At 38.1% G+C, this 15,610-nt stretch overlaps 1 protein-coding gene across 3 annotated transcripts in view; it reads right to left on the bottom strand.

Moving 5' to 3' along the window:
* Positions 1-15,610, bottom strand: part of pdlim5b (PDZ and LIM domain 5b) — a 32,312-nt gene that overhangs the window by 4,024 nt on the left and 12,678 nt on the right. The window contains exons 3-9 of one of the 3 annotated variants that reach the window (XM_026297426.1): positions 14,135-14,286; positions 7,266-7,299; positions 5,418-5,440; positions 4,384-4,410; positions 3,928-4,082; positions 3,093-3,120; positions 553-704 (exon numbers count right to left, since the gene is read on the bottom strand). In XM_026297426.1, the coding sequence (XP_026153211.1) occupies positions 553-704; positions 3,093-3,120; positions 3,928-4,082; positions 4,384-4,410; positions 5,418-5,440; positions 7,266-7,299; positions 14,135-14,286 (571 nt within the window). Of the gene's footprint in view, positions 1-552; positions 705-3,092; positions 3,121-3,927; positions 4,083-4,383; positions 4,411-5,417; positions 5,441-6,476; positions 6,986-7,265; positions 7,300-14,134; positions 14,287-15,610 lie in introns of all 3 variants that reach the window. The other 2 variants (XM_026297424.1, XM_026297427.1) reach the window with 2 other exon arrangements.

Raw genomic sequence — 15,610 nt, 5'->3', positions numbered from 1 at the left:
TAACACAGCCAACAGAGGACTAACTGTGTCTTCTCCTTCTCTCTCCCAATGGCACTTTTTAGAAGCCATTTCTTTAAAAAGCCTCTAGGGCAACACATCAGGGCACATAGTGCATCTGTTCATGTATGAGTACATACTTGGCTTAGTAGCTTAGTATTCCTAATAATGACCCCTGACTGATGCCTTTCAGCAAATATTTACTGTGACCAACTGGAGGTCTATACTTACAAAGCAGCCTTCAAATAAATTACATAATTCTCTATTTAACGAAGGTAATGTTAAGAAAATGTAATATTCTGAGCTCATTAATGAAATAACTCTGGTTTTATAGAACCCATAATCTTAAATGGCTTAGTGTCAGGCATTAAACCTGCAATAAATGTTAATGCCTTTGCTGTAGTGGCATGGAAGAACTAAGATGCCCTCTGTAGGCTAAAAGAAGCAACTACATCTAATATTACATCCATGGCAGAAGCGGTGCCGTAAACATTTAAGTGAAAAACAAAAATAAATAACAGAAGTTCATTTGAATTGCTGTGTGCGTTACTGCACCTGTTGGACCTCCAGGCTTGTTCTGGGCTGCAGGGGTCTTAAATGTGGAAGCAGGAACAACGTTGCCATTCCTGGGTGCAGCTGCAGATTTGGAATATGTTTTTGCTGCAGGTGATGTGTGCACAATGGGAGTGGTTTTGTCAACCGCCTCACTAGGAAACAGATATACATGCTTCATATAAATAATAACCCAGAGCAACAGACGCATAAATACAAACACACACATATCCATACAGTGTACTGTATTAGTTTAACTTCTGTTCAAAGCACTGCTATTTCTTCAGCCAGTGTAAACTAATGGTTTTCGCTTTTGTATTTATTTATTTATTTGGTAGACAGACTCTGTGAGGCAGAGGTGGTGTTTTTCCTCATGGTAGTGAAGTGTTACATGTATGTATATGTATATATATATATATATATATATATATATATATATATATATATATTATATATATATATATATATGTTAAGAGCTACAAAATAAGAGGTTGTCACCAGCTCTTAAAAAGTTTTACAGTTTTCATTTCAAGTTGATAGCTTCGTGTGGTCAGGACACCATAATGGTTGACAATGTTACATACTTTTCTCAATTTCTGAATTTCACTATATAATAATAGGAATACCAGAGCACTGAAACTCCAGAATAACCACACAGACAAATAAATCATTCAACAACAATCATATAGTCACTTTTGCTGCTCTAAGATACTGGGGTGAACACCAACATCTAAATAATTTGTCAACTTGAAGCTCTTTGGTTGTTTTGCCACATCATACTGTTTGTTACTAACAACAGAACTGAATGTGCTGTCAGCCACAGACTGTTACAGTTACAACTGCTACAGCTGCTTCTCTGATCCAGTCTGTGTATTTCTTGTTTGAATGACACAAGAACCAGAACAAAAAAAATGCAGTACAATCCTTTATAACTGATTTTCAGAATTTGACTTGATCTGTCAACTTTTATAATATCATCCACTGGTCTTATATCACACACATGTAAATGTACCAGCATCAATGGATGCATTGCTTTAGTGACATGTTGACAATAAATTGATCTGAAATCGGAGCTCCGAATACAAATCATTAATTTCTAATAAACACTTAATTATTAATCAGGCCTTTGAATGTTACTTGACAAAAACCCATTTATGAGGCTGAGAGCTATTGACTGAAACAAAACAAAGTGATATTTCATTGTTCTTGGAGTAACACCTTTGCCTAATACCTTCATGTGATGGATCTTCAACTACTGGAAATTTTTAATTGGCAACTTCACTTTTTTCTGCGAGGCAAGACGAACGGATGGAAAGAATCATTAATAAATAAGCAACAGCAGTAAGGAGGAAAAGTTTATTGAGGTAAAATCATCAAAAGCTGATGAATGAAACTTCTTTGGTTAGTATGAAAAATGCAGCAAGAAGATACAAATACATGCACAAAAAAAATTAAGTATAGGATTACAGAATGTGCAGAGGAAAGTGGGGGCTTGGATAACATGTACTAAAGAGAAGTACATATGTCACACTATACTATGCTGCAATTTAAAGCACACATTTATATATGCATGCATTCAAATTTAAAAACTAATCATGAAATCTAATTGGATATAACTGGAAGATAAGAATGTCTACTAATAGGGTTTGTTTTTCATTCACTTTTTACTAACTTTGTTTAAAATTGAAAAATTAATTACTAGTGGGCTGTAACAATGTTAATGTGCAAAAGGTGGCAATGTAAGTTTAATACTGATCAAAATAAAATAAATAAAGCTTTAAACAAAACAAAACAAACCCTTGTCTATTGCACATTTAACACTCGTGCTGAAACGTCATGATGCCAGTCTCTCAGCTTGTTGTACTTGTGTCCTATAACTTCTGGGTCCAACTTGTTCGCTCTGATTTTCCCCATAAGACAGAAGAGAAAAAAGAAAATAGCAAAATAGCAAATAGATAAGGATAGGAGAATAAAGGTATAAGATACACAGGAATGAAAGATAGAAAGATTGCAAGTCATAGAAAATGCACAGCTGGAAATACATACAGAAGCTCTGAACTTAAATCTCTCCAACAGAAGGAGTAGAAATCTCCTTCTGGCAGTGGTGCTATTACCCAAAATATCACTTAATTACCCACAGTTTCCAGTGAGTGACACACTGATTGGTTGGGGATCTGGTACAGGGGACAGACTGCATTTACTGCAGATTATTTCGACTTAAGACTCAGAGCATCAGTAGTAATTACAGCCTATGTTGAGTCTTTGGCTGTCTCCCCTCAACCGTCCTTCTTTGAGAGCTCTCAATGTGGTCTCTCCAAATTAAACCTTAAATTAAGCATGATACTGCTGAACCATAAGATCAGGAAATTAGGGCTTCACTGTGAATCACAGGCTCCCAGTACATTGAAACGACTATGATCATGACACGACTAACAGTAAGAACATCATTGCTAAAACAGATACATTATATACAATATGTAAAACAGATGAGAAAAAGATACACATACCAAATTGAATTAGATTAAAAACCACCAACCACTTACTTCTTTCCAGTGTTCTCTGGAACTTGCTCTGCAACAGTAAGGGAAAAATACATCAGTGAAAAGACAGAAATTGAAGAAAATGTACAGTAAATGATCAGTAAGAATATGAACTGCTACTGGTGGCAGCTCTGTCACTGCACCAGCTTAATCTTGTCATGGTAAGAATTGAATGAGCAGACCAACTGCATGACTCTCCAAATTGTTCACAGCTGCAAAAAACACCAGGGAGGCTGAACATAAATAAAATCTTCAAAGCATATCACATATTCCACAACAGTCTGGTAACATCATTTCACAAAGGAGTCAAGGACACATCTCACTTCCTTTTAATAAACTGAGTTGCTGTAAATGTCATTTTGTTTTAAGTAAAACAGATCCCACAGATCCACACACACACACACACACAATGAATGGAGGGAGCCCCAAAGCCACAGCCATCTCATGTAACCTTTAATGTTACTTAGAGTCAAAACAATAATATAAAAATGAAATTAAACCATATGGTGATGAAAACTTTCTTCAATTTTTAAAGGGACCATAATCTAGAGAAGCAATGAAGTTTTGATAAAAGAAATATGATCATAAAACAAGGAAGTAAAAAAATCAATTATAAATAAAACATTCCTCAAAGGATTAGTCTAAAATTAGTCATCTTGGATAAATCTGTTCACCGCTCCTGCCTAAAGTATTTTAAAAGATCGAAAACAAACTGACAGGAATATGAAGCAAGATTAACCTAACAATATGCTCAATATTACTTCCAGCCCGCTTCAACTCTTACAAAAACATAAGTAATGAGCCTCTGGAGAGTGTTAAGTCTGTGGTTGATACACACCATTTTCAGTGCCAGTGAGCTGAGCCAGGATACGGAATGAGCGAGACTGGGAGGTGCCGGTTCGTGGGTGCCAATCCTCCGTGTCCTCAATCAGTCGCTTCTTGCTGGCATCGCTCAGAGGTGATGTGTGATTCTCAGGCTCCACACCAGGTTTTCTGTACAGCCAGATCAACAGAAGAAATTATGGTGCTACAGATGTGCAGAACGTTTGTATTATAATGGGTATCAGTGGGATCACTGCTTCAAACTACTGGCAAAACGGTTTTTAAATATTGACCTGATCAAGTCATATTCAACAAGGTGTTTTTTTCTTTTTCTTTCATGTGTAAACACAACCAACACACAGAACAAATAGCCAACATATATTATTCAATGAGTGCTCCACATTTAATAAAGCATGCAGCTTGTTGATATGCTGTACATTTTACAGCATGATCTGTTAGATTACACATTTACCTCCTAGGTCTAGCTGGAGGTGGAGTTCTGCAGGTGAGCAACAAGAAGATTGTGAAAGAAAATGCAGAAATGCAGAAACAATTACAACTTTAAAGTCCCTTTAAAAGTTAAGTATAGCATATGACAGTGTGCTGTTTTCTTTTGGAGTTAAAGTCCTCCAACCAACAGCACTTGGGGATCTGGTACTGCCAGCTCATAAAACTGTATGCATCACCATAGTAATTTAATAATAACAGTAAGCAAGTGAGGTGCAGTTACTAGCATGCTGAAATTATTTATATTAACATCTGTGAGTGTTTGAGAAGTGAATGTGACAGTGACCATATTTCACCACAAGGTGGGAGTAATGTGCTTTGAAAAGAGGAAGACCACCTTGCTTTCAAAAATAAATTAATGGTACTCTAGAATGAAATAACATTAATGTTAAGTGTTTACATGCACAATTGGGTTAAAGTGCTGTTCCAAACTATGAGCCAATTAAATGTCAAGAGTCCAAACATTTTCCCCAATGCCTGTCTATGCTTAAGTGTGTGCTTTTGTGTTTGTCCGGTGAGCATAGGTGAGTGATGATCTTCAGGTTATTCTTATCCAAAGCAGAATATGCTTGGCTGTGATTTATATGGCCTTGAGTAAATATACTGACAGCGGTAGCAGATGGAGGTAGACAGGCAGAAATGGGTGACTTCAACAATGAGTGCTGACAGGCCTGTCTGAGCTGAGTGTAAATACAGTATTAGCTACTGTAACACTGAGCTTGATGCTGCTGAGAAAATTAATTTACTGTACAAGCTGATCCCTAGTGGGTTTGCTCTGGTGTCTCAAAGATGGATTACAAGATTCTGACAGTTTGTTTGGACCTTGAAATGAGCACGTAGTGCAAGTGAGTGAGCACGAATAAGAGGTTTGGGAAGGGTTAGCTCAAAGAGGTGCAAGCATGCCTTTGGTAATCAAAAACCAGAGAGATGTGAAAGCTGTAATCACAATCCACATGGTTAGAAAACCACTGTAGCAAATATAGCATTCACAGCACTGACTTGATGACTGTCTCTTCTTCCTCCTGTTGGCAAAGAAAAGGTAAATGGAAAAGAATTGAAGCCAAGAATAGGCCAGCTGGAGAAAAGCAGCACGGTCCCAAACACATGCTGTAACGGAAAAGCCCTTCTGAGACTATGTGCAGACTGGAAATCACAAACAAAGCATGCAGGTCAGGACACAAACGCACACATTAAGAAGAAGTACACTGAAACTTGAAAAGACAACATTCCAATATTTAAAGCAGGACAAAGACTGAAGATATAATGCAGTGATGTTGTGTCTGGTAATGACAGATAATCATGATGTATTACAGTAAAATGTTTTGGTCCTTTTTCCTCACTTTTTGACATTTCTTATATGTTATCTGAGCAAAGCAGGAATGAAATACCTGAATATAACAAACAAGCCATACTGCTAATGTACTTTGTAACTTTGTAAATGTCAGAGACACAGCTTTCATACATGTATTTACTGTGTTGAGAAGGTCAATAAGGTACTTTGCTCACTTGAAGTCAATAAAAATAAATCTCTGGGACCTATTTGTCAGGTGACAGAGTAAAGAATGAGTGGCAAAACACTTAAACCTGACTCAGTCAATTGTAACACCATTAGTGAGCCAATGCCTGTTAATAAAACCCAGAGCAGCCAGACTGGTCCCTAGAAGCATGGCGCTGGGAGGATTCTGGCTAATTAGAAACAAGTGCTACATCACCAGGGCTTGTTGGGCACACTGTGCATTTGTCAGAGTTGTGAATCCCACTGTCAATTAGAAATAGGCAGACAGTAGCATCTGTTGTAGTATGTTGTCTAAACACTGTTCTCTTTCCAGTTGCTCTAGATTTAAACTAGATGTGCAGCCTAACTCAGCTTTTCTTTGTGTCCAGCTGTGTGAAAACATGGATGGTAGACTGCTTTAATGCCACGTTTTTGAATGTGACATATATTTTAGGGAAACCTGTGCAAGAAAAATATTGTACATACACACTACATGCATACATTCTTAGGATAAAAAAGGGACAACAGGGACCATGTTGCTGCTTTTGCTGAATGGTACCTACCCATTGAGCCCCTGGCTTTCCAAAAGACCTCGCCTTTGACCCATAGCTACCTCAGAGGCATTGGTATTGGAGTAGAGGTTGATGGGTGAGTTATACACGGAGGGCTGTGGGACATTGGGATTGGAGGAAGGGGCTGTCACTTTGGCTGGTGAGGCGGACTTGGATGAGGAGGAAGAGGCAGAAGGGGAGGTGAAGGTGGAGCGGACAGGGCTGGGTTTGGGAACTGAGTTGGCCGGAGCTGGGTCTGAGGTAGGGATGGCTGACTTCAGTGGAAATGGAGGCTGTGGTGGTTGAGAAACAGCAGCTGGGGTGAAAGCGGATGATTCAGAGGGGATGGAGGCTACTTTGGGGGCAGACAGAGAGGAAGAACTGGCAACTGCACTGCTGTCCCCCCCAAAAGGCCGAGCTGCTTTGTTGTATGCAGTGGGCTGGCTTGATGGCTTGGTGTATGTGGTGCTTGAGGCAGGGTGGGTGATTGGGACAGGCTTAATGATTTCTCGAGGTTCATCCTGGATAAAGGTAGAGACACACAGCATGCACAAACAGCAAGTCCACAATAAACTCATGCATGTCAACCAGCATTTGCAAAAGCCTGAGGGTCATGCCTGTGCCACACAATACGAAATGCAAGCCAATCCAGTTTGTGTTCTGGCATAATCTCAGAAAGGCAAAAACACGCATGCCCACCTTTATGTAAATTCTATTACTATTGTAGCATTTTATTGACAAATAGAAATCAGATAAAAATTATATATTGACAAAATTTTAAGTGAATATTTGACTTCATACCTTAGGCACGTCTGTAGGGGGTGAGGTGGAGGGTCTGAAAGAAGAGAAACATAAAATTACATCCCATCTTTATAGCATCCAACAGTATCAGGAGGACAGACTGAAAGATGATTTTCTTCTTATTTTATTCCCTGTTATGTGTCCCAGCCTGTCAAATATGTGCCATTGGTCAGTTCTTTTATTTGCCTCCGTTTCCTGTCCATGGTTTTAAAAGCCCTATTCAGACCTATTCAGTGCTTAAATTAGAGAGGATTACTGGAGAAGCACTGCAGGCATTGCAAATGCAGGAAAGAACACACCTTCTCAGATCTCTGGAAAGTCCTTTATAGTTAAGGTGATAAAACATACTAAACCAGTACTGATGACCACACTAGTGCGTCTCTATGTGCAGATTGATATTGAAGTATGGTGTGTATCTGTATCACCTATGGGACAAGAGCGTGGTATATCCTTATTAAAGTACAGTACACCATACTTTTTCTTTCATGTCAAAGGCATTTTTAAGCCTCTCTCAGGAAATTCACATCTTAAAATTTCTGTTAGTGAACACTAGTCCATTAGTTATTATTAAAACTCAAAGAGACGTCTTCATTAACAATGTGTCCTATATTTGGTCTTGACAGGCAGACAATGTGTCCCTTATTTCTAGAACGGAAAACAGAACAAAACAAAAGAAAAGAAAATTAGACAGTGACTCAGGCAGACTGTGAGCTATTGTATGTCCATTGGCATCTTTCATTTCTGTGCCATATTAAGAAAAAAGTCAACAAATACATATGCATTTCCTTTCTGACTGAGTATGGCACCAGACTATTAAAGAGTCCCACCCTCAAACCAAATCCTGATGTCATCTATGGCCATACTTGCATTTACAGTTTCCACTTAGCAGTTAATATACAATATGCATATTTTCCAATAACCTCGTATTATTGGACTTGCTTATGGAGAAACACCACCCTGTGCCAAGGAAAACAGTGCAAGGTCTAAAGATCAAACAGCACATTCCATTACAAATAGGACCCAGTCGACAATGAGGCAGTGTGTATCTGCCATCAGTGACCCAGTGTGGGCCAGCTGGGCGGATTCACTCTGTCTTTTCTCAGAGCAAACTGAACAAACACTTTCTAGGGTGGTCCTGCAAACATCTGCTCTGTTCAGCTTTTCTCTGCTGTCCAGCTCCCCGCCTAGCAGGACGTACTTTTGTTCTACAATTTCAAACACCGGGTGAGTGTGTGTGCACGCTGCCATCTATTTCCTTTTTAGTGTCCAAGTGTACGTGCTGGTTAATCTCCATGTCACTGGGTAATGTGATGATGCTAAGCACAGTTCTCATATGTGTTATCCCCTTGAAAGTGTGTGAAATATCCTTTATCCCTGAAAATTCTATTAGCACCATTTATGTTTCATGCATTAACTATTTTTCTTGTCAGGGTTATGCAAACGGCTGAACACTCACTGAGAAAAGCCTGAAGGACACACTAATGCAAATCCATGTGATTTTGGCAAACAATACATGTAAATAATGCACGTCCTCAGAATGAATGGTCATTATCTAAAGACAATACAACCCTGAGGAGGTATTTGTGTAATGTATGCCAAAAACACATTGATTTGCATTAGTGCGTCAACAAAAATAGTTCATGCATGAAACACAAATATTGTTGTAATACAATTCTGATTTAGCACAACAAAGAAGATATTTCACGCACCACCAAAAGGAAAACACATATGAGAACTGTTGACCAGTTTAACGTCATCTCACTATCCAGTTACACTGAGATTCACCAAAAAGCAAACACATGGATCTATGCCCGCACAATCACACAGAGTTTGCCTCTTTGCAATAGCAGAACAAAAGTGTAGTGAGGCACGGTGGAGGACAGACAGGAGAGATTGAGCAGAGCAGATGTTGAAGGGACCACCCTTGATAGTGTTTTTTTCAGTGTAGTATTTCAAACTTAACTGTGTGACCCTCTGTATTTTAATGAATTTATAATGTATTTATGACACAATATGAATGGCCTTCTCACATGTTAATGCACTGTAATTCAATGTAATTTAACTAAACCTTCTTATAAATACAATACAATACAACTCATTGTCGACTGGGTCCTATTTGTAATAGTCGACTGGATCCTAATTATGTATATTTTTTAGGTGCGTTGTTTTTTATATGTCAAAGTGTTGTGATACTGTATGTGTTTATAAGACAGAGCCGTCCGGCCCCGTTATCGATACACTCATGACTCCTAATTTAATCAGGATGCTTTTTTGTACTAGATTAAAGATTTCGGTTTATATATGGAGCAAGTTTAAAAACTATACACCTAAAAAAAAAAAATTTAATAAAATATAAATATCAGATTAGCTTGACAGCAAAAAGACTACTTTCATTGGGTTGTTAAGAATGGTTTTCATCAACACAGACTTCTTTGTCCACCCACTCTACATTACACACACATCCCCAGAATAAGAGGATGAGGAGTTTAACTGGAGGAATATGCTTAGGGGCAAAGAAGACTGACGCATTTCCATCCTGTCTCTGTCTTTTTAAGGGCCAAGAGAAACAGTCTGGCATATGGCATTTGACGGCATGATGGAGAGGCTAATACACCCAGTTTTCTCACCATGCACTCACATGTCTTACCAGCTTACAAAGTCACATATCTTATTATTTTTTTAATATTGAGGGGAAACTGCACAAATGAGTACACTTCCATTTTACTTAGTGCAGCTTCTGAAGATGAGAAGTGTAGACATTAATGCTGTCCTGTGATAACCCTCTGACTGCAAACACATGTTTTTGTTTATTGCTTTATAATCGAGCCACAGTTGTGTTTACTCTCATCGTGTTAAAGCAGGCTTGGATACTTGGCCAGATAAACATACATTATATAAAAATGCATGCACTTCTTATTGTATATTATTTCAAAACCTTTTTATTGTACCTTATTCTAAAGATCTGCTTTACAGTATTTACCTTACGTGATAAATGTTAGAGCTCTATGGGAGAGCTGGCAAACACTTTCTGTTTTTTCAAATATGCCATTGCATGAAATTTTGAGCAAAAGCATGAAAATGAACAAAAACAAAGAGAAAAAATATAGGAAAGCAAAACACAAACACCGGCTGAGGGATGTGGAAATAGTGGGTGTGGAAAATAACTCTTTTCTGCATTTCTGCTTTTCTGTGGAGCTAAGCTATCCGTTTAGTGGCAAAACTCACAGCTTGTATCTGGCATATCTCTCCGCGTTCCCTCTCTTCACACTGCTCCCTTATATTTACCAAGAATGAGCATCTTGGAAGAGTGGATTTTGGCATTTCACTGGAAAGAGTCAGAACAGAAGGTTTTTAAAAACGAAGTGAAACGCAACTGCTATTTCTAGAGCTAAATATTATTAACGTAATTGGACAGCTGGCTGCCGCTGTCAGTTGCCTGGATACTTCACTAACGTAGTTATTGCCTGTGTCTGTGTGTCTCGTGTGTGTGTGTGTACACGTGTCAAGTAAGAAACCCATGCACTTCCCTTATCACAAGTCATGTATCATATTGATGGAGAGCATTCATGGTGTCCATGTGCCTTGTCAAGCCCCAGCGATAACTTTCTGGTCAAGTGTGGTTGTCTTGGCAAGCTAATTGTGGAATAAAAGGTAAACCACAAGACCAGACACTGATAAGATATTCAGATTTGCATTTGATTGCACTCAGCGAACCAAACTACATCAAGATAAGCTTGAAGAATAAAACAGGGAAATGGGGGAGTTCTTCTTGAGGTTGGGTCTCTGGACACTGTAACCATAACAGAATAAACTGTAATTCTAATTATTGTATTTTTAATACAGGTCCAACTAATGTGATATCCCTTCTGATTTTTCTTCCGAACTCCACACCACATTTGGCTAAGGCAGCCAGGGGTCAGTGGGGGCTCTGGATTGCATTGGATTGTCCTCTACTTCACTTTCTTACACCCATAGCATAAGACTTGTTGGGTGTACATTGGCCATGTAAAAGAATATCTGTAGCATTTAGGTATGGAAAGTGATCTGTGGGGAAAAAAATATATCTGCATTTTTTTCTGGACTGTGCAAAGGTATTGCTTCTCTGTACAACACATGAAGAGGTTTGCTTAAAACTGGACTCAAGTAAATTAAATCTAAGAGAAGAAGAGCTAGAGTAAGGAAATATCTTGGAAATTCAAAAACACACTATCCGAATGTTCTGCACTGTCCTTTTCCTCTTTGAAATAGCATGTGAGCAGATAATATACAAACACACTCTTTTTCTATGGGAGTTGACATTAATTCCTGTGTAAAACATCAGGGTATGGTTGGATCGTCAAACTCACTGTGTTGATTGCTATTATTTTTGAGGTTTTGGAACCAGGTGTTGTTGGCCGCAACCTCTGGGTAGTGGTATTTCCATGCGCTGTGCTGCATATTTCAGTGACAATAAATAAACATCAATTATCATACTTTCCTAAAGCTACTTCCCACAACCGCCTGGTGACTGTTAGCTGTTCAACAACAAGATTTCCATGATAATAGAAAAGTATCCAGAAATTTTACTGCTAGCTGCTGGCCATATCAACTCCAAGTATATATTAACAGATGGAAGATCAGAAAATATGATTTGATTAAAGTCTGCTGGGAAAAAAAAAAAAAAAAATTTTACTAGCTAAAATTAGCAATATAAATGTATAGGGTTGTGAAATCTGAGTTGTAACGCCTCAACATAAAAAAGGCAATAAATAATAAACAATGTACAGAGAGACTACAGGGTGTGCAATAGCTTTACAGACACTTGTAAAATGTACAACTATAGTGTAGGTGTTCTTTTTTGGACATCAGTGTTTGTACTGGATGTCAATGTGTGATTCTAGTTTGAATGAAACATAGATGCACTATCCAATCTTCGAAACACACACAAATATGATCTGTTCAGTCATTATCTACATAAATAGGTCAAAAAGGTGGATAAATGTAAGACTAGTGTATCGCCTCAGCATTTTTAAATGTTTGCACCAAGCAGATTCGGATGCATACATGTGACAGCTATGACAAAGTGACATTATGGTACTAAACTGTAGTCACATTAATCATCTCTGGGTACTGCTGGAATGCTGTTATGACTTCACCCGCCTTATCAGTGATCATCAAATCCATAAATCAAATGTGAGAACATAGACGGAGGAAGTGATCCATGACAGAAAAAAGTTTTACAAGTTGAATTGTGTTTTTGGTAGACAAACTGAACTGAGTTTTTAAACTAAGGTTAAGGTCCCAAGTCCTAAGTAAAGTTAAAAAAAGAGCCATGTATACTACAGAATTTATAGAGTTAAGCGGTTTCTAATATCAACATCATGCTGCACCCAGTTCCTAAAAATGAAGCCAGAAGTGAAGCCAACTAGGATCATAGATCATTTTAATAGGCAGACCTTTGTTGTTTGGTGGGTGATCTTAGTAGTAGTTTACATGTACTACAAGACCAGAATGTTTGATGTTTTCATTGTGCATCCATTATCCACAGCCAATTACATGCAGCTGTAGGACAGCACTATTTTAGGATGATTTTCCCACAGTTTAAGCACAGAGGCTCCTTTCCCCTTTAATGTGGCGATGGAATGACAGGACATGCGAACTATGCTTTGAGTTTTTCTGTCAGCGTGTTTTACAGCTTGGAAAGTGTGCGTGCTTTTCCTCTATTTGTTTGTGTCTGACACTAAAGCTACTCTTTTTTACACTTGGCTGCAGTAATTGTTACTGTGGCTCAAATTCATTACAAGGGATCACTCAAGATAAAATAAAACAAAGTCATTCAGTGTCACAAATTCTGTGTTGGGTACTGCCGTTCAAAAGAAGTCAGGTTAAAAGTAGAAAAGTAATTAGGTTTAGGCTATTTCACTGAACTACACAATCAACTCACAGGGTCCATATAAGTAGAACATTGGCCTTGTAGGAACACTACAAAAGTTGTTTGGGCATTTCTCAACTTAAACCTTTCCTTTGTGGATAAACATAAACTGGAGCCCGTTTTCCTTTCGTTGAAGCATATACAGACCTTTCATTTAAAATGCTCCCAATACTGCACTAAGGATTTAATACACTCAAGGGCCACAGGATAACAGGGTCTTTCCTTTTGCGAATAGCAGAAGCAGATGAGCAGCAGATGAACTCGGATCCGATGCAAACCAACACTGAAAACTAATCTGATGACTTTTACAGATTTAGTGCTTTATACTACTTAGCCAGTAAGAACCTGTGTAAACTATTAATTATTAACTTCCCTGTAACAACACAGATTTCAGATGGTCCATCGTTTCTTCTGGGTGCTCTGTGTAGCATTAGCATCCAGCACACTAACTTTCTAATGAGGTATTTAAGTTTACACGTGCGAATAAGTCCTTACTGTTCATAAAAGGGCAGGATTTCCAATCTTGCACACACACTGCAACTGCTACTAAATCCTCAAGTCTATTGATCTGCACTGTGTTAATAAGGTTTATGTTATTCTGCTACTATGCAAGAAAGAACAAGCTTAAACTTGTTATTTTTTAACGTTCCCAAACTCAAAGCAGGGCCTCATAGCATCTGTTGTGGCAAAAACACAGAACTGTTTTAAATTAGCACTACATAAGCTCATGTGTTTCAAATAATGAAAAGGCAAATTGAATACAGCACAAATAAACCAAATATGGTACTCGTTATCCTGTGAAACTTTGCTTTAGATGCACAGAGTATCATTTGGCTCTTTACAAACTCTCCAAGCAGGTTTCAATATACTCATGTTGGTAAAATGAACAAAATATCCATTCTAGGAATGCGGTAGAAAATTCATAGATTATTTTGCAGTAGATGTGTGCTGTTGTTACCTCTGCAGAGTCAGGCTGAGATTGCCTGTGCACGCCTTGATCTTGTTCTGGGCCTCTAGGTGATTCATGCTCTCTGTGGAAATACCATTAATGGACAGAATGATGTCTCCAACACTCATCTTTGCATTTGCTGCCTTGCCTCCATCAGTCAGCTGCAAAAACACACAAAAAGAAAAGAAAAACATGCTCATCACACACATATTTGCAACAAACTAATTTATGAGTATTCATACAGCATTTAATTCCATAAACTCAGGCTCTTTGTAAGAGGAAGATTTATTTCCTACTTTTGATACAGCTTTTTTTTATTTAGTTCATAAACACTGATAGGAACATTTGAACTACATGTAAAGCTTCAGGGTTTACCTCACTTGGCAGTTTAATAACATGAATAAGAAAAGGGAATTTCATAATAAAAAATCAGAGCATGTATATTGTGTTGTTTTATTTATTGTAATTACTGAGCATAATGCTCTCCTTTCCGTTTCCTGTCTTATGTAAGTTTTACCCAGATAAGATTGGCATCTTTTTCTCTTCACAACATCAACATCACAAGATCCATGGGGCAGGACTCTACGTCCACCAAAAATATTTGCCTATTAAAAAAGGCCACAGCATTCCCACTGATGACTCACTCTACCGAAGGATGAAAATCAAAACCACATGGTTTGAAAGTTGGAATTTTAATCATGAAAATTGAGTGTTTTCTACATATTTCAGTTACAAATATAATATGAATCAGGATAGGACTAGTTTCAGCTAACTTTCATATACACACATATTGTGCTGTGTATTCAGTACTTCGAAAAAAGACCTCTGTTAATAATTACACCTTGAGGTGGAGTTAGTTTTGCCTTTCTTCCTCCAATTGCTCTCCAGTTCTTCCTTGGTGATCCCCTTAAGCTTGTCATAATAAATATCAGACGGAGTGTCTGTAAATTGTATCCTTCTCTGATCAGATTTTAATGAGGGCCACATCTATTGTTTTTGTTGGGTCACTTGAGGACATTCTAAGACTTATCCTGAAGTCACCTCAAGGTTTTCTTACCTGTATACTTAATGAGTAAGGTGCTGGTGCACAGCTATGTGCTGTGGAACAGGTTTCCCTTTAGGAAACGGATGTGTTTGGTCTAGCTGCTCAGTAAACGGCCAATAAATGTTTTTCTTCACAATCTAAGCCGTTATGTACTGAGCTGTGTAAGAATGGCATATGTGTGTTTCATATATATGTATTGCAAATTAGGCCAATAACATTTAGAAGGGAGAAGGGCAAAAATAGGAAGAGCTTAATATTTTTAATATAGGAAATGTAAAAAAGCAACCCATTTTCAGAGATAGAACAATTTCATCCATAGCTTTGACTCCAGGTATGGTAGAAATAGATGATAAAAGCTCTACAACCTGAGGATTATCAGACCTTCTTGCCCCTTCACACCATGCTGAGGCTGGCGTTTAGCACACAGGATGTACATACTG

The sequence above is a fragment of the Mastacembelus armatus genome, chromosome 12 (assembly GCF_900324485.2).
Source record: "Mastacembelus armatus chromosome 12, fMasArm1.2, whole genome shotgun sequence".
In the NCBI taxonomy this organism is placed as follows: Eukaryota; Metazoa; Chordata; class Actinopteri; order Synbranchiformes; family Mastacembelidae; genus Mastacembelus; species Mastacembelus armatus.
The sequence above is the reverse complement of the archived record's forward strand: the minus strand, read 5'-3'. Positions and strand labels throughout refer to the sequence as shown.